Source organism: Myxine glutinosa, chromosome 7 (assembly GCF_964187855.1).
Source record: "Myxine glutinosa chromosome 7, kmMyxGlut1.1, whole genome shotgun sequence".
Taxonomy (NCBI): Eukaryota; Metazoa; Chordata; class Myxini; order Myxiniformes; family Myxinidae; genus Myxine; species Myxine glutinosa.
The window spans coordinates 16,356,590-16,381,730 of NC_136267.1; the positions used below are offsets into that span (position 1 = coordinate 16,356,590).

The 25,141-nt window shown below is 47.0% G+C and overlaps 1 protein-coding gene across 2 annotated transcripts; it reads left to right on the forward strand.

Annotated features, from left to right (window-relative positions):
* The first annotated feature begins 7,447 nt into the window (after window positions 1–7,447).
* TRAPPC4 (trafficking protein particle complex subunit 4) lies at window positions 7,448–14,345 on the forward strand. Of its 2 annotated transcripts, none has more exons than XM_068121860.2 (5): window positions 7,448–7,811; window positions 10,069–10,243; window positions 10,689–10,792; window positions 11,492–11,618; window positions 13,700–14,345. In XM_068121860.2, exons 1-5 carry the CDS (start codon window positions 7,637–7,639, stop codon window positions 13,776–13,778), a joined length of 660 nt encoding a protein of 219 aa, XP_067977961.1. In that variant the 5' UTR covers window positions 7,448–7,636; the 3' UTR covers window positions 13,779–14,345. The 2 variants fall into 2 exon arrangements, 1 of the variants encoding a protein (XP_067977961.1); XR_013624017.1 differs by having other exon boundaries at window positions 7,454–7,811; window positions 11,492–12,786; window positions 12,842–14,345.
* Window positions 14,346–25,141: the final 10,796 nt, after the last annotated feature.

Here is a 25,141-nt window from a genome sequence, read left to right on the forward strand (position 1 = left end):
CCCCACCCCCCCCCCCCCCCCCCCCCCGCAACGCCGGGTACTTCTGCTAGTATATATATAATACAGTGTCTGCAGAAGGTATTCACATCCTTTGACTTTTTCACATTTTATTGTGGTGCAGCCTGAATTTTAAATTAATTACTGTATATTCAGATTTTTTTGTCTCTGATTTACACATAATACCTCACAATGTCAAAGTGGAATTCTTTTTTAGAAATGATGACAAAATAATTGAAATGAAATACAGAAATATCTAATTTACATAAGTATTCAAACCCCTTAGTGAATACTTCGTAGCAGTGCCTTTGGCAGTGATTACAGGTTAGAGTATTCTTGGGTATGTCCATTAGCTTTGCACATCTGGATTTTTCCCATTCTTCCTTGCAGATTTGCTCAAGCTCTGTCAAGTTGGATGGGGGGCGTCGGTGAACAGCAATCTTCAAGGTTCTCAAAGGGCTTCAAGTCTGGGCTTAGGCTGGGCCACTCAAGGACTTTCACGTTCTTTTTCTGAAGTTATTCCAGTGTTACTTTGGCTGTATGCTTGGGATCATTGTCCTGTTGGAACGTAAATCTTTGCTGCAGTCTAAGGTCTTTTGCACACTGAAGCAGGTTCTCCTCAAGGATTTGCCTGTATTTGGCTTCATTCATTGTTCACTCTTTATTTACAAGTCTCCCAGGCCCTACCACTGTAAAGCATCCCCATAGCATGATGCTGCCACCGCCATGCTTCACGGTAGGGATGGTGTTAGATGGGTGATTGCCGATTAGCTGTGCTCGCTTTCCACCAGACGTTGCGCTTTGCGTTCAGGCCAAAGAGTTCCATTTTCCTCTCAGACCACAGAATATTTTGCCTCATGCTCTCAGAGTATTTCACGTGCCTTTTTGCAAACTCCAGGTGTGCTGTCATGTGCCTTTTTCTCAGAAGTGGCTTTTGTCTGGCCACTCTCCCATAAAGCCTAGATTTCTGAAGTGCTGCAGAGGCTGTTGTCCTTCCAGCAGGTTCTCCCATCTCAGCCAAATAACTCTGAAGTTCTCTCAGAGTGGTCATTGGGTTATTGGTCCTGACCTCCCTGACCAAGTTCCTTCCTGCCTGGTTGCTCAGTTTGGTCGGACAACCAGCTCGAGGAAGACTATATAGTTCCATATTCTTTCCATTTTCTAATGATGAAGCTCATTATGATCTCGGGAACTTTCAACAGGTTGAAAGGCCTTGCTGCACGGCCCGCTCACTCCTGGCTCCATGCGCGCAGGAAACCGCAAGCTACACTGCCCGTGGGCAGGAACTCGGCCTCGCTGCACAGTCCACTCACTCCTGGCTCCGTGCGCGCAGGAAACAGCAGGCTGCAATGCCCGTGGGCAGTGAAAGGTGAGAAATGGAGAAGGTGAAAGGATTTTGGAGTTTGCTGATGGAGCTGATTTGTTGATTTGTAATACTCAGTTCCAGAAAGGGGATAATGAGCTTGTTACATACACGTCAGGTGGGTCGACGACAACCGTTGACTACCTTATGGTGCGTAGGTGAGATAGGGGGCACCTCCGGGACACAAAGGTGATCCCGGGGGAGGAGGCTGTTTCACAGCACCACTTGGTTGTCTGCGACATAAGGGTGAAAGGTGCGAGGAGAGCTCGGCGGGTGAAGTCCAACCGAGAATGAAGGTGTGGAGGTTGAAAGAGGTGACAGTAAGGGAGGCATTAAAAGAGAGGCTGAGTAGGGTAGAGGATGATGTGGTTGAGCTTGAACGTGGTTGGATGTCAATGAAAGATAGTCTGTGGGAGCCGTTGGTGAAGTATGTGGATGGACAAAAGGACCACCGAGGCACTCTGAAACATGGTGGTGGGATGATGAAGTTGGAAAGAGGATTGACGAGAAGAGGAAGAAGTTCAAGGAGTGGCAGAAGGCGAAGGGTACGGGAGCAGAAAAAGCAGAGCATCAAAGTTATAAGGCAACCAAGAAGGCTGCAAAGAAAGAGGTAGCAAAGGCGCAGGAGGCATGTAGGAAAATGTTTGGAGAACGCTTGGATTCGGAAGAGGGTCAGAGAGCAGTATTCAGGATTGCAAAGCAGATAGCGAAAGAGAGGTGTGATGTGATGGGGGTGAGTTGCTTGAAGGATGAAGTGGGACAAATCGTTGTAGACCCAGATGGAATTAAAAGGAAGATGGAAAAGATATATGGAAATGCTGTTGAATACAGAGAATGAATGGGATGGCAACATCGAGAGGAACCCAGTTTTAGGACCGGCAGAGAAGATAACTGAGAAGGAAGTTGAGGAAGCGGTAAAAGCAATGAAGAGTAGAAAAGCAGGAGGGCCGACGGGAGTTGTGGGAGATATGTTGAAGGCAGCAGGAAGTTGGGGTGTGAAGAGAATGACAGAGATCTGTAATCTGGTGGTGAAAGAAGGACGCATTCCAGTGGATTGGGAACGGAGTACCCTCGTCCCTCTATACAAGGGGAAAGGTGACCCTCTGGACTGTGGCTCGTACCGAGCGATAAAGTTATTGGAGCATGGAATGAAGGTATTGGAAAGGGTGTTGGAGAGGAGGATAAGGAAGAAGGTGAAGATAGACGAAATGCAGTTTGGATTTATGCCAGGAAGAGGAACGACAGACGCGCTCTTTATTGTGAGGCAGTTGCAGGAGAAGTACATGGAGAAGAGGAAGAAGTTGTTTCTTGGGTTTGTTGATCTGGAGAAAGCATTCGATAGGGTTCCACGCGAAGTATTGACATGGGCATTGAGGAAGATAGAAGTGGAGGAATGGTTGATCAGAGTAGTGATGGCAATGTACAAAAGAGCGTGCACAGCTGTAAGGACGAAGAACGGGAACAGTGGTGAGTTTGAGGTGAAGGGGGGAGTGCATCAGGGGTCGGTACTAAACAAAAACCACCTTTAGAGGCCATTTTTCCCCGCAAGCGGGGGTTGGCCTTTTTCGGGCACCGTGGTTGTTGTTGTTTTTCGATCCCTTTTTTGAAGCAATGTTTTACGGCCGGATGCCCTTCCTGCCGCCAACCCTTTTTGTCGCCTTTTTACGACAAACAGGGAATTACCAGTGAACTGGTACTCAATTTGCCGACCTCGGAAGGATGACAGGCTGAGTCAACCCCCCTGGCGTTAATTCAGTGATCGACCGGGATTCGAACCCAGGATTCTAGGATCCTAAGCTAGCACCCTAGCCGCTAAGCCAACGCCAGGCTTAGGGGTCGGTACTAAGTCCACTACTATTTGTAGCTGTGATGGAGGTGCTGGCTCAGAACGTAAAGGAGGGTTTACCGTGGGAGTTGTTGTATGCAGATGATCTGGTGTTGATTGCGGAAAGTATGGATGGACTGAAGGAAAAGAAGAACAAGTGGAAGGAATGTATGGAGACAAAAGGTCTGAAGGTGAATTTAGGAAAGACGAAGGTGATGGCAAGTGGGAAAGCATGTGGTGAGGTGGAAAGAACTGGGATGTGGCCATGTGCTGTGTGCAGGAAGGGTGTCGGAGTGAACTCCATTCAATGTACAATGTGCGCTGAGTGGGTTCATCAAAAATGCAGTGGTCTGAGAGGGTCATTAACCAGTGTGGCAGCTACATTCAAATGGAAGGTGTGCACAGAGGGACCTGCAGATGGAGGAAATGTTGAGTTGGATCTTGGAGACGGCGTGAAGCTGGAAGGTGTGAAAACATTTTGCTACCTCGGAGACATGCTGAATGGAGAAGGTGGATCAGACTCGGCAACGGTTGCTAGAGTGAGATGTGCATGGAAGAAGTTTCAGGAACTGAGTGTCGTGCTGATGAGGAGGGGAGTGTCGTTGAAGCTGAAGGGAAAGGTGTATGCTGCATGTGTGAGAAGTGTTATGATTTATGGGAGCGAGACATGGGTCATGAATGTAGAGCAGCAACGAAGGCTGGAAAGGGTGGAAATGCGAATGGTTCAATGGATGTGCGGAGTTTCGTTGAGAGAGAGGAAGACAAATGATGAATTGCGAAAGATGATGGGAATAGAGCCTGTGATGGATGCTGTTGAAGAGGAACAGGTTGAGATGGTTTGGTCATGTGTTGAGGAAGGATGAAAGTGACTGGTTGAGAAGAGTGATGGAAATGAATGTAGAAGGAAGTAGAGGACGGGGAAGACCGAGAAAGACTTGGCTAAAGATGGTGGAAGAAGAAATGCGGGCAAGGGGGTTAACAAAGAGAGATGCAGAAAATAGGGCAAAATGGAGAAGATTGTCATGGGGACCGCAAGGCTGATGTGTGGCAGCTACACCCTGCTCTAGCAGGGAAAATGGCCTTAAAATGCATGTTGTTGTTTTTGTTGTTGAAGTTTCAACACTTTAGAAATCGTTTTATACCCTTCCCCAGATTTGTGCTCCTCACAATTCTATCTCGGAGTTCTATGAACAGTTCCTTGGACATCATGGTCGAGTTTCTGTTCTGACATGCACTGTCAACTGTGGACCTTGTATAGAAAGGTGTGTTTCTTTCTAAATCATGTCCAATCAATTGAATTGGCCACAGATGGACTCAAATCAAGTTGTAGAGACACCTAAGGATGATTAGAGGAAATTTGATGCACCTGAGCTCAATTTGGAGGGTCATAGCAAAGGGGGTGAATACTTATTGACTCAAGACATTTCAGATTTTCATTTTTAATTATTTTGTAAAAAAAATTCTATAAAAAAAAATATTCCACTGACATTATGTGTAGATCAGTGACAAAAACAAAATCTCAATTTAACCCATTTTAAATTCAGGCTGTAACCCCAAAAATGTGAAAAAGTCAAGGGGTGTGAATACTTTCTGAAGGCACTACATATATATCATGATTTTCGGGCATCAACCTTTCATAACACTCCATGCCATTTCATCCTTGACCTCCTGGGTATTTGGTTGCGGACGCATAAAAATTAAACATTATGACAAAGCTAAGGAGCTAAGGATGTGCACTGCAGACCCAAGGCAAAAAAAGAAAATCCAACAACGCTTGTCAAACTAATATAGGCATATACTTCAGCCCGAAGGCCAAAGCACATGGTCAAACGAACACGTACACGCCAGGCTACAGGGCCAGATAAATCCCCGAATAATCAAACTAAATGAAAAAACAATCGAGGTTTGGAATACTACATTAACATTATAAAGCACTCAGAAGGGAAGATGAAAACACTTGGAGTGAAGATATCGACGCGGGATCCTCCAGGGTGACAACCTTCCCCACCTCCTGGTTTGTCTTGCCCCGTACCCACCGAGTAACCTCATTAACCAGCAAGAACACGGATACACCCTAACATCCAACATCATTACATCCAAGCGAACAGGAAAGGTGATACATCTACTGTATATGTGTAATTTAATGACTTTAACCTCTTCACACTGATTGACGAAAAATTGACAGAACACATAGAAATAAATAGTAAGACGATACTCTGAGGATATTCAAATGGGATTTGGCCTGGATAGGTGTGCCGAGTTCACATTCGTACAAGGTAAATGAACAAAAGTGGAAAAACAAAAGTCGACATAGAAACAACAATACAGGAGCCGGAAAACGAAGCATCATACAAATTCCTCGGAGTAGAAGAGGGACACCAAATATGTCACAAACAAATGCGCAAAACAATTACCAAACAACAACTGTGTGGAGCGAGTCTGATCCGCAAAACATACCTCTCCCTCATAAACAAACCGGAGTTTGAATCCCGACCCAGCTGTAAACGATCATTCAGGTGTTTCTCAGGTGGGGTGATTCGTCAATCTGTGTGTCATCCCTTGGATGCACATTCAACTGAGCGTCCCATCGGCTGCCATTTGTTGGTGGACGATAAAAATGCCACGGTGTTCTTCGTGAAGAGTTGGTGAGATACACGCTGGCACCCTGACCAAGTTACCAATTCGTGCCCGCAACAAGTACAGGCCACTGCATCAGCGGCACAACACGCCCTCAGCCAATGACGCTACCCTCCGGCCTTGTGCTGCAAGCGAAAGAAAAGAAGACCTTTAAAATAATTTCCAAGACAGGTGTGAGCAGAAGATGTCACACATGAAATCAAAATGGCAACGCAACAACCCCAACAATTGCAAAGAAAATAAAGGAAGATTATAAAGCGAAATATCGACAAATATATCCGGACAATTGAGAGAACGACAAAAGAGCAGGAAGAATAAAAAAAGAGCTGGACAGATTGGGGATTTAAAGAAGGCTCATTGGAATGGCTAAGAACAAGTTAGCTTAACTTCCGATGGAGAACAAGTCATAGTAAATGGCCAAGACCAAGGAGAAGATCCCAATGGATTGCAAAGTGTGGGAATTATCCCACCCATCGTCCATATCGACAAATATATCCAGACAATGGGGAGAACGACAAAAGAGCAGGAAGAATAATAAAAAAAGCTGGACAGATTGGGGATTTAAAGAAGGCTCATTGGAATGGCTAAGAACAAGTTAGCTTAACTTCCGATGGAGAACAAGTCATAGTAAATGGCCAAGACCAAGGACAAGATCCCAATGGATTGCAAAGTGTGGGAATTATCCCACCCATCGTCCATCGGGCTCTTTACTTTCGTGCAGGAAGCACGCATAAATCCGGATCTGGATTCGGACCTGAACCAAAATCGAATCAGCATGTTATTATCAACCAACCAATTCATCCACCAAACTTTTGTCATAATACATCCACAACGTTTTGAAATTTCAGCTACCGGTATACTGTATAGACTTTTTGGCACCATCTCTAAATGATGAATTATCACTTTACAATAACAATTAAATAATTTTCGGATCGGATCTTCGGAACTTCACCAAACTCGAATCAGTTCGTCCTTGTCACACAAAACGTCGTGTCCACCAAGTTTCATCCGAATCCGTCCATAACTTTTTGAGATACCGTATCCTGTTGACAGACAGACAGACAGACAGGTGAAAAGAAAACTCCCATTCACCTCTAGGTAATTAAACGGCGAGATGAGGAAAATGACCAAATACCGGGATCGGAAAAATGTGGTCAAAAGATCCTGGAAGTTGAAGAAAGTCCAAATTGTACCAGTTTTGTCAAATTGTACCAGAAAGTCCAAATTGTACCAAGATTTTATTGGAGCAAAGGGAATGATGAAGAAGAACCTCCGGAATATCCTACAAACCACCCCTGGGAATAAAAGATCCCTACCGGGAACAGGAAAACTTCACAACTTGGTCCATGAATCGAGATCCTTTACCGGGACGGAGCAGGTGGACGCTTCGAGACCATTCCACGTTTTTATCCCGCAAATCACGACGAACAAAACTCTTAAAAACAAAATTACTTTGAACTTGAACCAACGACTTCCTTCAACTCAATCTCCCATTTAATGTACATATTATATATATATATAATTTAAATACACTTCCATAATGTCTCAATATCGATGTATTCACGTCGATAAGACGTAAGTGCGTTAAATCGTGCACAAAACGCATCATGTGCGATTTCATCGACGTAATCACGTACGCTGACGTCATTGCGTGCATAAACAAGAGTGCAGTCGTTCGAATTGACGAGTCGATGGTGTCGGCGGAGTGTTCGTGGTAAAAGACCCTTTAAAGTAACGGGTTATCGATCACCGGCGAATCGAGTGTAGATGTGATAACTAGTTGTTAACGTGCCCCGTCGTGGTAAGGGAGTGCGATGACCATATTCAGTGTGTACGTGGTGAACAAGGCCGGAGGCCTCATCTATCAGCACGATAACGTGACGCCGAAGGCGGAAGTGGAGAAGACGCTCAGTTACCCGTTGGACATCACGCTCAAGATTCACGATGAGAGACTTCTCGTGGTATTTGGTCAACGAGACGGAATTAAAGGTGTGTGTGTGTATGTATGTGTTGCATGTGTGTGTGTGCGCGCGCTTGTACGTGATTGTGCGTGTGTTGCGTGTGCGTGCTTACATGCACGTGTACGTGATTGTGCATGTGTTGCGTGTGCGTGCTTGCATGCACGTGTACGTGATTGTGCGTGTGTTGCGTGTGCGTGCTTACATGCACGTGTACGTGATTGTGCATGTGTTGCGTGTGCGTGCTTGCATGTACGTGATTGTGTGTGTGTGCGTGCGCGCGCTTGTACGTGATTGTGTGCGTGCTTGCATGTACGTGATTGTGCGTGTGCGTGCTTGCATGCACGTGTACGTGATTGTGCGTGTGCGTGCTTACATGCACGTGTACGTGATTGTGCGTGCTTGCATGCACGTGTACGTGATTGTGCGTGTGTTGCGTGTGCGTGCTTACATGCACGTGTACGTGATTGTGCATGTGTTGCGTATGCGTGCTTGCATGTACGTGATTGTGTGTGCGTGTGTTGTGTGTGCGTGCGTGGGTTGCGTGTGTGTGTGTGTTGCGTGTGTGTGTGCGTGCGCTAGTATGTGATTGTGTGCGTGCGTTGCGTGTGCGTGCTTGCATGTACGTGATTGTGCGTGTGTTGGGTGTGCGTGCTTACATGTACGTGATTGTGCGTGTGTTGCGTGTGCGTGCTTACATGCACATGTACGTGATTGTGCATGTGTTGCATGTACGTGATTGTGTGTGCATGTGTTGTGTGTGCATGCTTACATGCACATGTATGTGATTGTGCGTGTGTTGCGTGTGCGTGCTTACATGTACGTGATTGCGTGTGTTGTGTGTTGCGTGTGTGGGTTGTGTGTATGTGTGCTTACATGCGCGTGTATGTGATTGTGTGCGTGCTTGCATGTGCGTGCGTGCGTGTTGCGTGTGTGTGCTTGCATGTACGTGATTGTGCATGTGTTGCTTGTGCGTGTTGCGTGCATGTGTTGCGTGTGCGTGCTTGCATGTAAGCGATTGTGCATGTGCGTGCATGTGTTGCGTGTGCGTGCTTGCATGTACGTGATTGTGCGTGTTGCGTGTGCGTGCGTGTATGTGATTGTGCGTGCTTACGTGCGCATGTACGTGATTGTGCGTGTGTTGCGTGTGCGTGCTTGCATGTACGTGATTGTGCGTGTTGCGTGTGCGTGCTTGCATGTACGTGATTGTGCATGTGTTGCTTGTGCGTGTTGCGTGCATGTGTTACGTGTGCGTGCTTGCATGTACGTGATTGTGCATGTGCTGCGTGTGCGTGCTTGCATGTATGTGATTGTGCGTGTTGCGTGTGTGTGCGTGTATGTGATTGTGCGTGCTTACGTGCGCATGTATGTGATTGTGCATGTGCATGTGCGTGCGTGCTTGCGTGTGTTTTTAATGCATCAAATGATGTCTCCAAATTACACTTCATGAAACCCTCAAGTAAAGAAGGTAAACATCTCCAGGTAAAGCTACTGTCACCGTTCCAGTTCCTTGGTTTGGATGGGTCACCACTCCGACGTGTGATGCTCAACCGAGTGCGCAGGAGTTAGTAGTTTGTTCATTGTACCGGTGATAACTCGCCTACTCTTTGTGATGGACACTGTGGGATCATTAACATCCACCAATTGGTGCTGGCAGAGGACACCAGGCTTAACGTCTACCTGAGCGACGGCACACATTGGTGAATCGCCCTACCTGTGAAGCACCAGGATGAGTTTATAACAAGGTGGGATTCAAACCCAGGCTGTACAGCTTGGAGCAAGTGCGCGTACCTGTAGGGCCTAGACCATCCTGTTAGCCCTGTGGATCGACTGACGTGGACCCACCGTTTGGAGAGGTTCTGGCACGAAAGGGTCGAAACCTCTGAAGAACGTAGCCCTGCCGATGATCTGGGCAGTCAGGAAATCTATCAATTGCCTACAGGTAAACAAACACAGGTTAATGCAATTGTTACTTTGGGTAAACTCTTTTACGGTTTGTCATTAAGATAAGTAAAGGTTGTTGCAGAATTACAATAATTTACAACATCCTGCAAATGTTAACGTTTACGGAATATCCGTACTGTTCAATGAAAAACTGAATTTGTGAGGAGCAGATGTGATAGAACAATAACGCAGTGGTTGCTTGAGCCGTAAAGAGACCAAGAAACTTCACTCGAATGTCTTTTGAATGAGTCTTTAACTTTATCATCTTCTTCTCATCCTCAGCATCCTCCTCCTCCTCATGGGGTTTTACATTTTGACTCTATAAACGCTGTGTGTGCGTGCAGTGGGCCAAGCCGTGTTGGCCGTAAATGGCCAGGATGTTACCGGTCACCACCTGCCGGACGGAACGGACCTGATGACCATGCTGGCCGACTCGTCGGCCTACCCTCTGTCGATTCGCTTTGGGCGCCCTCGTCTCACCGCCAATGAGCGTCTCATGCTTGCCTCCATGTTCCACTCGTATGTTATTACCTTAATAGTTATCTTTGGTGTAATCTGGAGCTTGTATGTCGTGTTTATACCAATAGTGTTGTGATAGTGCAAGTGCAAGGTGATGTCCTTTCCAGGTAGCGTTACCATTTCTTGTTGGTCCTGAGGATGAGGTGCAACTCCATTTTCAGTGCCTCTGATATCTACAAAATGAAAAGGCCCATCCTTGCATCATCAAGTAGGGTTTACAGACAGACTTTCATAATTTGAAGCCAAACGGATGATTCCATGTCAAAGACACCGGAACACAATGGCCTACTATTCCACCATTAATCAAAATGGCCACGGCAGTTTAAGAAGCCTGTCGGTTTCCGATCCAGCGGCGAAGTTTATTAAATCGATGGTCACACTGGATGAAGGCCTTGTAGGCCGGGTGAGGGGACGTAATGGTCTCCTCTGCATCTTACCGTTGCAGCTTGTTCGCCATCGGCTGCCAGCTCTCTCCTGAGCCGCACAGTTCCGGTATCGAGGTCTTGGAGACCGATTCATTTCGTCTGTACTGTCTGCAGGCACTCACTGGTATGCCGCATCCCATCCATCTGCTTCTTTAAAAATATATATGGTTAGTATATTGCATATGAAGTCAAGGCTCATGGAGAGGTAGAGTACAGAACGGGTCAAGACGGAACAGAACAGTAGAAGAAGAGGAAACACCCAACAGCAGGGTTGAAGGACAAAATAGATGGAGACTAGGACAAATGAGGGGGAGGGAGGACGTACGGAGTGGACAATATGGATACGGCCACAAACTGTTAGGAAAAACTAGAAGGTTGGAAGGAGGTGTGGTGGGTTAATGAGGGTAGAAAAAAAATGATGGTTTTTGGATTGGGGATTATATGAGATGGTCTTGAAGGTAGATAATCCCTGGAGGGACGAGTGGGAATGAAGAGGATCGGGAAGTTTGTTCCAGATGTTAAAAAAAAGAGGAACGAATGAGTGGAGATGCGCAGTGATGCTGGATTTTGGTAGTTTCACCACAAGGGGGGTTTATGGTGGACCATATGAACCCTGCAGAAACATGAAGATGAGGAGGAAGAGGAGGGCAAGAGACAAGAAAGGAAAGACTAGAGGGTAGAAAACAACGACCACCGACCTGTTTCGTAACACTTCCTTACGTCACGTTTGCTCTAAATATTTCTCTCGTGTCTACCCACTCTTATTTATCTTTTATTAATTTCATTTTTTTATTTTTTTTTCATTTTCTTCCCATACATTCAGGAACTAAGTTTATAGTAATTACGGACCCTCGTCATACCAATGTCGATTCAATTCTGCGCCGTCTCTACGAGCTCTATGCTGACTTCGCACTCAAGAATCCATTCTACTCTTTGGAAATGCCCATTCGGTGAGCATCCATCATTTTGTCATTCCTCACACCTCCACTCCTTTGATCCTCTTCTCTCTCCCATTTGTGGAACTGATTTCCGGAGACGATTCAATCCCACCCTCCTGATGTATTATATTTGGGAACTTCTGATGTACACAAGGTTGTTTGGAACGAAACGCACTCTGTTCTTACCTGACGCGCACGAAGCGAAAAGCAGGGTTAAGCAATTGGTTCATTTTCTGTCTACCTGTCCACCAATGTCGGCTGTGATCGAGGAACTACTCGACTTCAATTTAATGTTTTTGATCACGAATTTGAGCCTGAATGGGAAAACAAACCTGCCGTCTGACTGTACATTGTCTGAATTTGTTCCAATTGCATGTACGCAGAGAGAGCGAGATTTCTTTACTGTCTACCTGTCTGGCAGTCAAACAAAATTCAAAATTATTCTAACCGGGAAACTTGCTGTTTTTAAGGACGTCATAAAGGACACAAACAACAGGCGAGAATAACTAATGTAACGTGTTAGATAAGGTGGTGTAAAAGACGCTGCATGTGAACAAACTTCTGTTTTTTTGTTTTTTTTAATATGACCTTTAAAATCTTTATTTTGCTTGAATTTAATTTTATACTTGAACACAAATCACCCTTTTATCTCTCAATACCTTCCATTTAACACTACGTGGCCAAAATATTATGGCATTTTATATGGTCACGACCAAATTTGCTATTCACACACCCTCCCCATGTCCTTGTTTCTCAAGACTGTGTGGGGTAAGGTGTTCTTTTAACTCGCTAGTTCCCATTAGTTTATATTACATCCACGTCGTGTATTGGCCGATCAGATCACGCCGTCCGGCAAGAACGCACCTGCGCGTTTCAATGACGTCCTACTGCTGTAATAGGAAGAGATAAGGAAAGTTTCACTTGGCAAACGTACAACGTGTAACAAAACAAGGCAAGCACACATACAAGGTAAACGCATGTGTAAGGCAAACGAGGTAAACCCACAACAAGTAAGGCAAACGCACGTGTAAGGCAAACAAGGTAAACACACTGTGTAAGGTAAACGCACATGTAAGGCAAACACGGTAAATGCACAACGTGTAAGGCAAAAGAGGCAAACACAGAATGTGTAAGGCAAACAAGGTAAATCTGCAATGTGTAAGGTAAATGCACGTGTAAGGCAAACAAGGTAAATGCGCAATGTGTAAGGTAAACGCACGTGTAAGGCAAACCAGGTAAATGCGCAATGTGTAAGGTAAACGCACGTGTAAGGCAAACCAGGTAAATGCGCAATGTGTAACATTACTCTGCAATGTTGAGGGTAATGTTTGTTTTGAGCAAAACAAATTTTACCGTCGGTCAGCTGAAAGTTTTTGCAAATAAATTTGAACTTAATGAAAAAAAACAAAAACATCAGGCAAATACACATTCACGATTTGTAAGCTCGGCATACCTGGAAATGAACGGATTGCGCTCTCTTCCCCGGGCAGCAGCCATCATACCTTTCCAGCATTGTTTGTACGAGTACATGTGAAGTTAAAGGTGTTTCAGGACACGATGCTGATGTACTTCACTCAAATCCTTTCTGCTTTTTATTTCACTCGTATTTCATTGTTCCATTTCCTCTTTGGCATACAGCGCACGCCTGTGCTGCTGATGCAGTGCCCCCTATAGGTTAGAACAGGTATTTGTAATTCATTTAGCGTGCTAGCGATAGATCACCTACTCTTCGCGAAGGACACCATGGGATCTTTAACGTCCAGCAACTAATACCGACAGACAGGACATCCGGTTTAACGTCCATCCGAGGGACGTACATTGATTCACCGGGCCTGTGAAACACCGGGATGGCGGTCTACAGGTGGGTCGAGATTCATACCCATGTTAGACAACTCAAGGTGAGTGTGCATACCTTTAAGCTATCCTGCCACCACTATCGTTCTACGACTCAACTGTTTAAAATATTTTCTCGTTACTTTGCATCCAAATAATTTAATCACCAGCAAACTTTAATGTCATGTCTCTGATTACTCCCCTGTTGAGAGTCCCTCCAGCTTACGTCCTCCTCCTCCCTTTTTACCTCGTCCCACCAGCTGTGACCTTTTTGACCAAAACTTGAAGAGTGCCCTTGAAGCATCTGAGAAATCTGGCAGCCTCGGCCTCTCAGCCTGAGATATTGCCTTGCCTGGCAGTGCCACTGTGACTTGGAGATTCCGACCAAAATTTAGGCCTAAATGGATAAAGGTTTGCTTCCTCTTTTTGACCCAAAGGTCCCTCTTTGTCCAAACGACAATTCCGGGTTACTAATGGACTTCCAACCTTGCAAGCAAGAAACGGATGAAGAGTAGGGTAGAATCAGGCAAGATTTGGAGAGTAAACATCTCTACTTTGCTGCAATGGCTGCCCCCCTATTGCATGGTGATCTCTAACCAAGGCCTTGTCACTGCACATGTAGTATTGTGATCTCTAAGATGCACCGCGATGTTCCACATTGTATAGTTACATCTAACCGACGCACGCCATTGCGTAAGCGGAACATTGTTGCTGCATCATTTGTGTTGCCATCACGTCATTCCTACCGTATGGTCTGCGAGACATCGTTTTGTCCCCCAAAGCCTAGGCCAAAGGAAGATGGTGAGCTGTTTGACTGAATCGCTGATGGTGGATGAATTAATAATTTCTGGGGATTTTGCTGTTACTGTAAAAACTTGATTTCTCATTAAAAACCTTTGTTTCTTCGCTAGTTGTACAAGCCCGAGTTCAGAACATCCACTTGGATACACATGAAAACTCGACTCATTGCAGTTCCAGACTGGGATTACCATTTACACAGGAGGAGAACAGTGAGACATCACCAGGGATTCTTTTTTTTTTAAGGGGGTGCGGGGGCTAAGGACACCTGATGAGGGTTGTTAGGTGAGGAATGAACAGCACATCTACCTTTGAAGTAGAGTAGTAGGCCCTTTCATAGACATCACAATCATGATACCTGTGAGGTATCTCGATAATCGCAGTTTAAACTTATCTACTGTATCTGCTGCCATTACCTTTACAGGGAGACCCACTCCAAGTGAAGCATGTGATTAGCTTCATAATTCCCTTCAGCACTTCAACATGGTGCTTCACGTGTGCAGGTCACTCATCCCCCAATACTCCTGTTTCTGACCCTCCTCAAGCCCATTCCTTCCTTTCGAGGTTGTTTCTTCCTTCACCAGCCTTTATTTGTTCCATTTGGGTTTCATCCCATGTTCGTGCTTCTTCGCCCTCCATTATTCTTCCTCTCGTGTGTCTCTACGTTGATGTTGGTGTGTTTCTCTGCTTTCCACTGTGTTCTTGCTCTGGTGCAAACTCTGACTTTATATATAAAGTTTTACAGGTGGAAGGAAATTGATCCACAAAGGGTAGGAAATTTGATCAGAGTTTCGAGAAAAGCAAATGGACATTTTGAACATGATGCTTGGGAGCTGCAATACAAACATGGACTGGAGCAGGTTGTCCTGTAGTTGGGGTTTCATGAAGTTCGTTATTGGTTCAGGAGTTACCAAGTGACCACTATATTCGTCATGGGTGTGTGTCTGTCTGTATGTCTGTCTGTCCGCAGCATAACTAGCCGATATCATCCGATCTTGATGAAACTTGGGTGGGACGTAGATATCATGATCTAGTGTCCTGCCTAGAGTGGGCTTATTGCGCCCATTGTGGGTGGAGCCACGCCCAAAAAAGATGTCTTTTTAGGGGGTAATCGAGTTCAAGCTACATCTTCTGAGTGGTTTGGTGGAATCTGACAGGGGTTTCGATATTTCGTTCGGACAATGTCACGTGTCTAGCCCCACGGAGCTCGATTTTTTTTTTTCTTCATTTTTCACCGAATTTTCGGTATTGTGTAGCTAACTAACCTCATAACTGATTATACAGTTTTTTCTATCTCATTTCAAGGTCAGTAACCTTCGTTTTGACATTTCCAGGCCTGTTTCGGTTATAGTCGGTCCTTTGTCATTGAATACCGCTCGCTCGTGAACCATCGTCGTCTCCTGACTTGTACACAATTTAATTGCATTTGGCAAAATCTCAAGGTTGAGCTTCACATGAGATTGGGAAATATTATTAAATATACAGACTTGGCATTTAATATGGAATTATTTTTTTTGTGGGGGTGAACTAACTTTTCAAGATGACTTAACCAAACGTTCATTGGAATCGTGTTGAAATTATTCTAGATTTTGTTAATGTGACCTTTAAAAGAAACAAAAACCACATTTGACATTTCGAAGCAAATAAATTGATCCTTGAAAGTGATGTAAACTGATATCGAACTCAATTCACGGACAGTACTGTGTTAAACTTCTGTGCGTTTTCCAGAAGTATCTCTTTATTTTGCACATTAGCCAAATATTTTTTTTAACAAAAACAAAAGTTAAATTACGACGGATTACGGACAGTAAAATTAGTTTAGTACTTCGTGTAACCCCCACGAGCATTCAGGAGAGCACGTACACGTCGAGGCATGCTGTTCACGAGATTTGCCAAGGTTTGGACAGGAATCGCTTGCCATGCAGTGACAATAGTCTACTGCAATTCACGCACAGAGGTAGGCTGCTGGTCCAAGTTGTCGATTTGATGCGTTAATTCTGCCCACAAGTTCTCTGTCAGATTCATATCCGGGGACATGGCAGGCCACTCCATATGCTCCACACCACGGTCAGCAAGAAAGTGTTGGATCATGCAAGCACGATGAGGCCGTGCATTGTCATCTTGGAAGACAGTTTCCTCGAAAGGCTGCACGATCAAATGGAAGCAATGTTTCTTCCAGAATGACCCTGTACTTGAACTGGTTCAGGTTTCCATTCAGAACAACCAGGTCAGTTTTGCCCCCTGCATGAAAAGCAGCCCAAACAGTCACCCCACCACCTCCAGCTTGGACTCTTGGCACTATACAATCTTCGTTGTGAGCTTCATGCACTTGTCTGCACACTCGGATGCGGCCATCTTGACGATAGACCAGAAATCTTGACTCGTCACTGAAGGTCACATGATTCCAGTGTCCTGGCTGCCATTGACGGTGCTCTCTGGCCCACTGCAATCGGCGCTGGCTGTGTTGTCTGGTCAGGCGTGGCTTTCTCAGGGGACGCCTGGCACATTAGCCTGCTTGAACCAGTCGTTGGTTGACTAGCCTTCTGGATTCAGGCACATTTGTCAGTTGCTGCCACTCCGCCCTAAGCTGATTAGCTGGCTTGGTACGGCCATTGCAGACGAACCAGTGCAGCTGGCGATCATCTCTTCTTGTGGTTCTGCGTGGACGTCCTGGCCTCGGTATTGGAGTAGGGTCACCCCTCTGAGCATTTTGTTTCAGGATCTTTGACACCTGACCTTGAGTGATGCCATACTGCCGAGCAATAGCACGCTGTTTCATGCCAGAATTTCGTAAAGCCACCACTCCATGACAAACAGCATTGTCAAGTTGACGGACCATCTCCAGAAGAAGCGGCAATAACTTTTGTAGATGTGCAGCAGTTGTTTTCCACTAATACAGAACGCAACAACCCTTATATACCCGATTTTGAAGCCAATCGTCAAATGTACCTGTCCTTACATTTTGTCACGCCACCTGTGATATAATCCTGTTATTGACGTCTTGCTGCGAAAGACAGTGACATGGTTCTTTCAACAAAGACATCACCGAAGGGTAAAATAAACTCACCAGATTGATATACTGAATTCAGAAAGTAAACCCAAGTCAAGAAAAATATATATATTCCATGTTAAATGCCAAGTCTGTGTGTGTGTGTGTATATATATATAGATATATAGATATAGATATACTGTATATATATATATATATATAGATAGATAGATAGATAGATAGATATATATATATATAGATATATATATAGATAGATATATATATATATATATAGATATATATATAGATAGATATATATATATATAGATATATATATATATAGATATATATATATATAGATATATATATATATATATAGATATATATATATATAGATATATATATATATATATAGATATATATATATAGATATATATATAGATATATATATATATAGATATATATATAGATATATATATAGATATATATATATATAGATATATATATTGTTGCGAATATGGAATTTGGCCTCCATATCCGCTTGTAAATATTCCCCTATTTTCTCCGATACTCCCCAACTCTCCCTTACCCCATTCCCTAGTCCCATTGTCTGTAAACAACACCCATTAGAGCCGATCTTCCCCTTCATCCCCCCATTAAATGTCGTGCCCAGGTCCCCCGCACCACACGTAGACAATTATAGGACATCTTGCTAGTTATTCTTAATCTATGTCAGTTAAGGACTTGTTTCCATTAATTATGACTCTTCGTTGCACCAGAATGTGATTATATGGCACCTGTTAGGAAGTTTAGGACCTCCCCATACCTCTCCGCATCTCTTCCCCATGAAGAAGCGCCAACTACAACAACAACAACAAAAGAGGGGGGCGGCGCGGTGACGGCATGGGGAGTGGGCGTCCTCCTTCCGGCTCGGTTAGCCGCCATTGACCACGCGCTCCACGGGGTTACCACGAAGGGGCTCCCTGTCGGCCCCTCGTCAAGGGCGGAGCCGGTAACCCCCGCACCCAATGAGAAGCCATGGGCCGATGCCATCTGGGGCGGCGCTAACGAGCCGAGGGCGTGTCACTCCCCGCCGGATATATACGCGGCCCCGCGCCGGACGTGAAGAGAGATGCGCCCCGAGCTTGGAAGGAAAAGACGCCACCCTCCCGAGCGCTGAGCGACCTCCCCGCATCTGCTGGACACCACCGTACGTGATTCTGTCCCTGAGCCAGGTGCACCTGAGCCATCGACTGCCGCTTTCCTGGCCATCAAACCCCGTGTGAGTGAGCCTTGTCCCGCGTTTACCTGTCGTCTGTCCGGGGATAATATAAGTGTGTTTAAGTGCCCACCTTCCTATGTTTCCCTCTTGTCCCTGTAATCTAAACCTTCCGCAATTGTAATAACAACCTTTGAGAACCGAAACCCTGGTGTCGTATTGTGTCATTATAATCCAGCCGGGTGTCTTCTCTTTCCTATTGAGCCAGCGTAGCGCGATTAGTCAACATTCGGGCACAATCGGGTAACTTGTACGGATACGGCGGCCATCCCGCTCGGCCCACCATACCATCAAAGTCGTATCTGTAACAATTGGTGTCGGGAGTGAGATTCGAGGCCCGACCAAATTTTGAAAAAAAAAAACGAATAGAGGAAAAAAAAAATTTGGTCAAAATTTGGAGCGGCCGAAATTTGTTTTGTTTTACGAAACTCGAATTTTGCAAGTCGCGCTATGGCGGATCAAGACGGCTGGGGTCCGGTAGGGGAGAGTGAAGCAGGGTCGGTCCAGGACCAAATTGAGACACGTGAGGAGAGCGAAACAGCGGGGGTAGCAGACGCGCGAAATGGCGCCTCGCACATAGCTACGGCGGCCGCACCCGCTGCACAAGTGGGAGGGATGGCCCAGATGCAGGTCCTCATGGAGCAATTTATGGCGCAAATGCAGGCGTCCCTCAAACTGCAGAGTAACCAATTGGGGAACCGGATGGATGCTCAGGGTGAGCGATTGGAGGGCCAAATGGGGGTAATGGGAAACCAAATGGGGGTAATGAGGGACGAAGCGAGGGGTACCGGTGAGAAGTTAGACAATAATTTTGAGGAGTTAGACAAGAAAATTGGGAAGTTAGACAATAATTTTGAGGAGTTAGACAAGAAAATTGGGAAGTTAGACAATAATTTTGAGGAGTTAGACAAGAAAATTGGGAAGTTAGACAATAATTTTGAGGGGTTAGACAACGGGATAAAAGAAGTGAAAAATGGGTTAACGGGGGTAGAAAACAGAATGGCCACTCAAGAGAATCAAATGGAAGGGATGCAAAAAGGGTTAGAGGGGTTAGAAAACAGTATGGAAGGCAAATTGAGGGACATGAGGGACCAAGCGGAAAGGGAAGTTAAACAAATGGAGCAGCAGATAGAGGGGGTCAGAATGGGGGTAGAAACCAAACTGGATGCTCACAGGGAGGAAATGGAGCAGATGAGGGTGGCATCTGGGCAGGAGATGCAAGTGATGGGAGAGGAGATCCGAAGAGGAGTGAGTGAGGAGGTCGGAGGAGTGCGCGAGGAGGTGAGGCACTGTAAGGAGCGCATGGAGAAAGAGGTGAGAAAGGGGACTGTAAAATTGCAAGGTGGTATAGAGGAGTTGACGCTGGGAGTAGAACAACTGACAGTGGGACAAAAGGAGTTGGGGGACCAGGTAAAGAAGAACACAGCGGTAATAGAGGGTTTAAAATCGACACAGAAGGAGATGAAAAAGGACGTAGGGGTAATTAAAAAAGAGTGCCAGACGGTACATGAGGACCTGACGAGGAAAATGGACAAGGTGGTAGAGGTAATGGAGGTTAAAGAGCGGGAGGTGCGGGAGCACATAGAAAAAAATAAAGTGGAGTTAGAGGAAGAACTTAAAGGGGCGCACGAAGAGATGAAGGAGATGAAGCAAAAATTAGAGGAAGTGGAAGAAGGGGTGAGCGAAATTAAGAAGCGACGGAGAGAGGATAAGAAAGAGATAAAGGAGGAAGTAAAAGAATTGGTCCAAAGTCTGTGTTCGGATCGTGATGATGTGCTCATTAACCGGATGAGGGATTCGCAGGTGATGGAGGAGAAGCGAAGAGGAAGAGGACCCGGTGTAAGTGGTGACCAATATGGTCGTGCGTATGATGCGCCAGGGGATTTAAGAAGCTTGGGGGTCGAGATGGACCCGGGTGTTCGTGAAAGGCCGTTGGTGAGGTGTGCGACAGGTCTGGTGTGCGAAAAAGGAGGTGTGCAAGAAAGTCCGACTCTGGGGTGTGTGAGGAAAAAGTGCGTGCCAAGGAGTGAGTGTGCTGGCGAGAGTGAGTCGGTCGTAGCGCGTGTGCGAGGGAGCACATGGAAGCGTGGTGTGGTGAGTGTTACAGAGGGTGTGACGGGAGAGTGTGCGCAGGAGTGTGCGCGAGAAAGGTGTGTGACGGACAGGTGCATGAGGAAAGAGTGCGCTGTCAGAAGTAAGGAAGAGTGTCCACCTGTGGTGAGTGTTACAGAGGGTGTGACGGGAGAGTGTGCGCAAGAGTGTGCGCGAGAAAGGTGTGTGACGGACAGGTGCATGAGGAAAGAGTGCGCTGTCAGAAGTAAGGAAGAGTGTCCACCTGTGGTGAGTGTTACAGAGGGTGTAACGGGAGAGTGTGCGCGAGGAAGGTGTGTGACGGACAGGTGCATGAGGAAAGAGTGTGCTGTCAAGAGTAAGGGTGAGTGCGTTGTCACGAGTGGAGGTGAAAGTAGTGAGAGTGACATGGAGCGTGAGTTAGTTGTGACAGGTGAGCGAGGATGTACACCTGGGATGGAAGGATGCACACCTGGAATGGTAGAGCGTGAGTGGGAATGCACGCTGGAGTTGGTGGTGAGGCACGTGGTGGGGTGTGCGAATGAGGGCACACCTGTGATTGTCACAGAGGAGGTGACAGAGGAGGGGGCGCGAAGAGGTGTTTTGGTGAGGTGTGCGACCAACGAATGTGTGCCAAAGTGTTCGGTGGTCAGGTGTGTGACCAAGGCTGTGAGTGGAATGGGTGTACCTGGGTGTGTAAGGAAAGGTACGAGGAGCATGGGCACGGCTGGATGTGTGAGCAAGGAACGGGCTGCGGGGTGTAAGCGTCCAGGTGAAGCATCGACGTTAGACGGGGTCGAGTTTAGAACGACTTATAGCCGAATCGGGCCCTCGGTGCGTGCCGGGCTTCGCGTGCCGCGAGAACCAGCGGGGATCCGAGCCACGGCGGGTTCGAAAGGACCGCCGTGCGCGATCCACGCTGGGCCTCGCGTGGGACGGCCGCGTCCGTGCTCCACTAGGCGGAGCTGGCAGCCCGATAGAAAGGGTCGTCATGGCGACCACTTTTTGGTGAGACGTGCCGGCAGGTCTAGATCGGGGCATTGGATGGCTCCACGCCGAGGTGGTGTGTGGGATCTCGGCCCGGGTAAGCCCCCGTCCCTGCACCGAGTGCCGGACGCATTCAGCCGCTGGCACAAAACAACCAGCATCCATTGCTTGGCTTTACGAAGCCGGGCTTTGGACAGGAATTGGCGCACCGAGAGGTATGAGTGAGTCGACTGGGTGATGAGGTTAGTGTTTTGGACCCAAAATTGGAGAAAAACAAAATTTGATGATTGGCAAAGGATTGGCAGTAGTGATTGGCAGATGATGGGTAGTGATTGGCAAATTTTTAATTTGTTGAAATTTGATGTGCAAAATTGGTAGTGAGAGACCCCCGATGTGGTGGGATGGCATCCCTGCCACCCTTCCCATGGTGGGGCAAAGGAGCACTAGATTATGGGGTGTATGGCAGTGAAAACTAGCCCGGGTGGGTTAGGATATGGTGTGTAGGGATCTAGCGAAGATTGACATTAGGTAACGTTAAGTTTAGTTAGTGACTGATACCTGTAGTGGGGACGCAGGTAGATTAGTATGAATGATAATGACGTGGGAGCGCAATAGTTTAAAGGGACGACTGGGAAGCGCAAGTTTCAGAGGGGAGAAGTTAGCTGAGATGATGCCGTGTGTGTGAGGATTGAACAGGTGAGAATTGAACAGGTGTGATTGCACAGGTGTGCAACTGGACAGGTGTGTGGAGCAGTGTATGAGTAGTGAGTGTGTGGATCAGCGCGAATGCGCTTGGGGAGAGAAGGGTGCAGGTGGCACCAGGTGTGAGAGCACAGGTGTGCAGGTACAGGTGTGTGGAGAGAGTTGGAGTGAGTGGTACGGAGTGGTGTGCATGGTGCGAAGGTGTGGATGGGGGAAGAGTGGACCCCTTTCACGAGTACCCGGGGCGGGTAGTGTAAGTGTTAGGTAGAGGGTGCAGGTAAATTGTGGTTGGATATTGGCATTTGTGGTGCGGTTGCAGAATGGTGTTGTGAATGGGTGCATTAGTGTTGTGGAAATGGCTGGGCGTGTAGCCTGTTCGTGTGTGTAGTTGGTTGGGCACTCCACCACTGTGAGGATGTCGGCCAGGTGAGGCCGCAGGTGGGCTCTGGGAGCCGGTAGTTGTGAGTGGGTGCCTGAGGATCCCGGGTGTGGATCGGGCAGCCCAGTGCCAGAGAGGGCACGGAGTGGGGAGAGAGCCAGAGGGCCTTCCCCTGGTAGTTAGGTTAGGGTAAGGAGCAGGTAAGCTCGGAGGCAACTGCAGTGGTGGAGGTGTGCAGGTGGGTAGACCCACTGGGAGAGGTACACGTCGCAGCCCAGAAATTGTACGAGGGCACCGGGAGATGAATCGGGGGAGTGAGACCCCAAATCGAAGAGCACCACAGTTTGGCCAATGGGAATTGGTTTTTAGAACCCATAGTGTAAGAGGGCCAATGGTTTGGCCGGAGAAAGCCCCCGGGTAGTGTAAAGTTGTTAAAGTCATTTAGGAGATAGTTAGGATTGATGAACCTGTCGCACCATACGCAGCCACTTGCCTGTGGTGATGATGATGACTCCACACCTGTGTTTTCTTTGTTTTGTGCAGGAAATGAAATTGCTGAGGATTTGTGAGACGCATCACGACGTGGATGAGACATTGGGGTGATTCCATCTCTCCCTCCCTAGGAGGGACTGATGATGAATTGGTGATGGCAAATTTTGATGTTCAGTTGGAGATGGCAAATTTTGATGAGAGTTGAAAATGGCAAATTTGATTGGTTAGGAGGGAGAGAAGACGAATTTGGTATATGGGAGGAACGGGGAAGACAGTAGGGATGTTTGTTGATTTGTAAAGTAGATGTTTATGGGTAGTGTTGTGTTGTGTGGATACAGTAAGGGGTAAGGGAGGGGCCATGTAGGTTACCTGGTGGGGGGGGGGCGTACGATAGGAACGTACCTGTCTCACCTGGTTCCCATGTGCCCACAGTGTGCATTACCTTATATTGCGTGCACTTTTGCGCCCTTACCACCTTACTCACTTGTTTCTTCTTTTGTCTCCCACCTCCGAGGATCTGGCTTTGGGGTAGAGAGAGAGGAGAGAGAGGTGCTGGCTACGCAGTTGTGGGCCTGCACTTTCGCTGCTTGTTGCCTGGATCGATACACCATATGGACCGCAATGTTGGTGGCCACCCACAATGGACCGTAGTTCTTTTGCGGCCAAGCACCACCCGGGGATGGACCTATGGGTCAACGTGGCACCTATGCCATACAGGTGAACCACTAATAGTTAACAACACCAAGTGCACCACAAGAAGAGCAAGAGACACCTGCAGGGTTAGGGGTTGTCGCATTTATTTTTAATCATTGAACAATGGTGACTGCACCGATTGGTGGTGGGGTGGTGCTTTTGATGCTCGGGAAGGGTGCTCTGCACGTTATTAAAGGCCGTCGGCCACAGAGCACTCGTGGGTTGGTGTATCGATGTTGGCAAGCGCGCTCTCTCTATGCAGAACATCTGCATGTGTTCCTCCATAAACAGGTCCTGGATCGTAGTGTAAATAGCAGCGTAGTCGTGTAAATAATGCTCCCTACCGGCTGTATGTTTAGTTTGAGAATTCTTTCCGGATTCGGTTATCCTGTGGGTGTGTTTCTGTGAGGAGAAGGGTGCAACGTCGCAGGGGGACATATTTACTCATTTGTGAATATCTGTAAAACTGTCGCACTCAGGGTAGAGTTAATAGTAGAGGGAACTACATTGCGTGCCACACTAAAGTAGGTAAAAATTTATCGGGTCGGGACGCCCCGAGGGTAGAGAAGGGTGCAATGTTGCGAATATGGAATTTGGCCTCCATATCCGCTTGTAAATATTCCCCTATTTTCTCCGATACTCCCCAACTCTCCCTTACCCCATTCCCTAGTCCCATTGTCTGTAAACAACACCCATTAGAGCCGATCTTCCCCTTCATCCCCCCATTAAATGTCGTGCCCAGGTCCCCCGCACCACACGTAGACAATTATAGGACATCTTGCTAGTTATTCTTAATCTATGTCAGTTAAGGACTTGTTTCCATTAATTATGACTCTTCGTTGCACCAGAATGTGATTATATGGCACCTGTTAGGAAGTTTAGGACCTCCCCATACCTCTCCGCATCTCTTCCCCATGAAGAAGCGCCAACTACAACAACAACAACAAAAGAGGGGGGCGGCGCGGTGACGGCATGGGGAGTGGGCGTCCTCCTTCCGGCTCGGTTAGCCGCCATTGACCACGCGCTCCACGGGGTTACCACGAAGGGGCTCCCTGTCGGCCCCTCGTCAAGGGCGGAGCCGGTAACCCCCGCACCCAATGAGAAGCCATGGGCCGATGCCATCTGGGGCGGCGCTAACGAGCCGAGGGCGTGTCACTCCCCGCCGGATATATACGCGGCCCCGCGCCGGACGTGAAGAGAGATGCGCCCCGAGCTTGGAAGGAAAAGACGCCACCCTCCCGAGCGCTGAGCGACCTCCCCGCATCTGCTGGACACCACCGTACGTGATTCTGTCCCTGAGCCAGGTGCACCTG

Coding starts and splice junctions, on each gene's coding strand:
- TRAPPC4 (XM_068121860.2), top strand. CDS start 7,637: ATGACCATATTCAGTGTGTACGTGGTGAACAAGGCCGGAGGCCTCATC. Junction 10,244..10,688: donor CTTGCCTCCATGTTCCACTC/GTATGTTATTAC, acceptor TTACCGTTGCAG/CTTGTTCGCCATCGGCTGCC. Junction 11,619..13,699: donor TCTTTGGAAATGCCCATTCG/GTGAGCATCCAT, acceptor TCGTCCCACCAG/CTGTGACCTTTTTGACCAAA.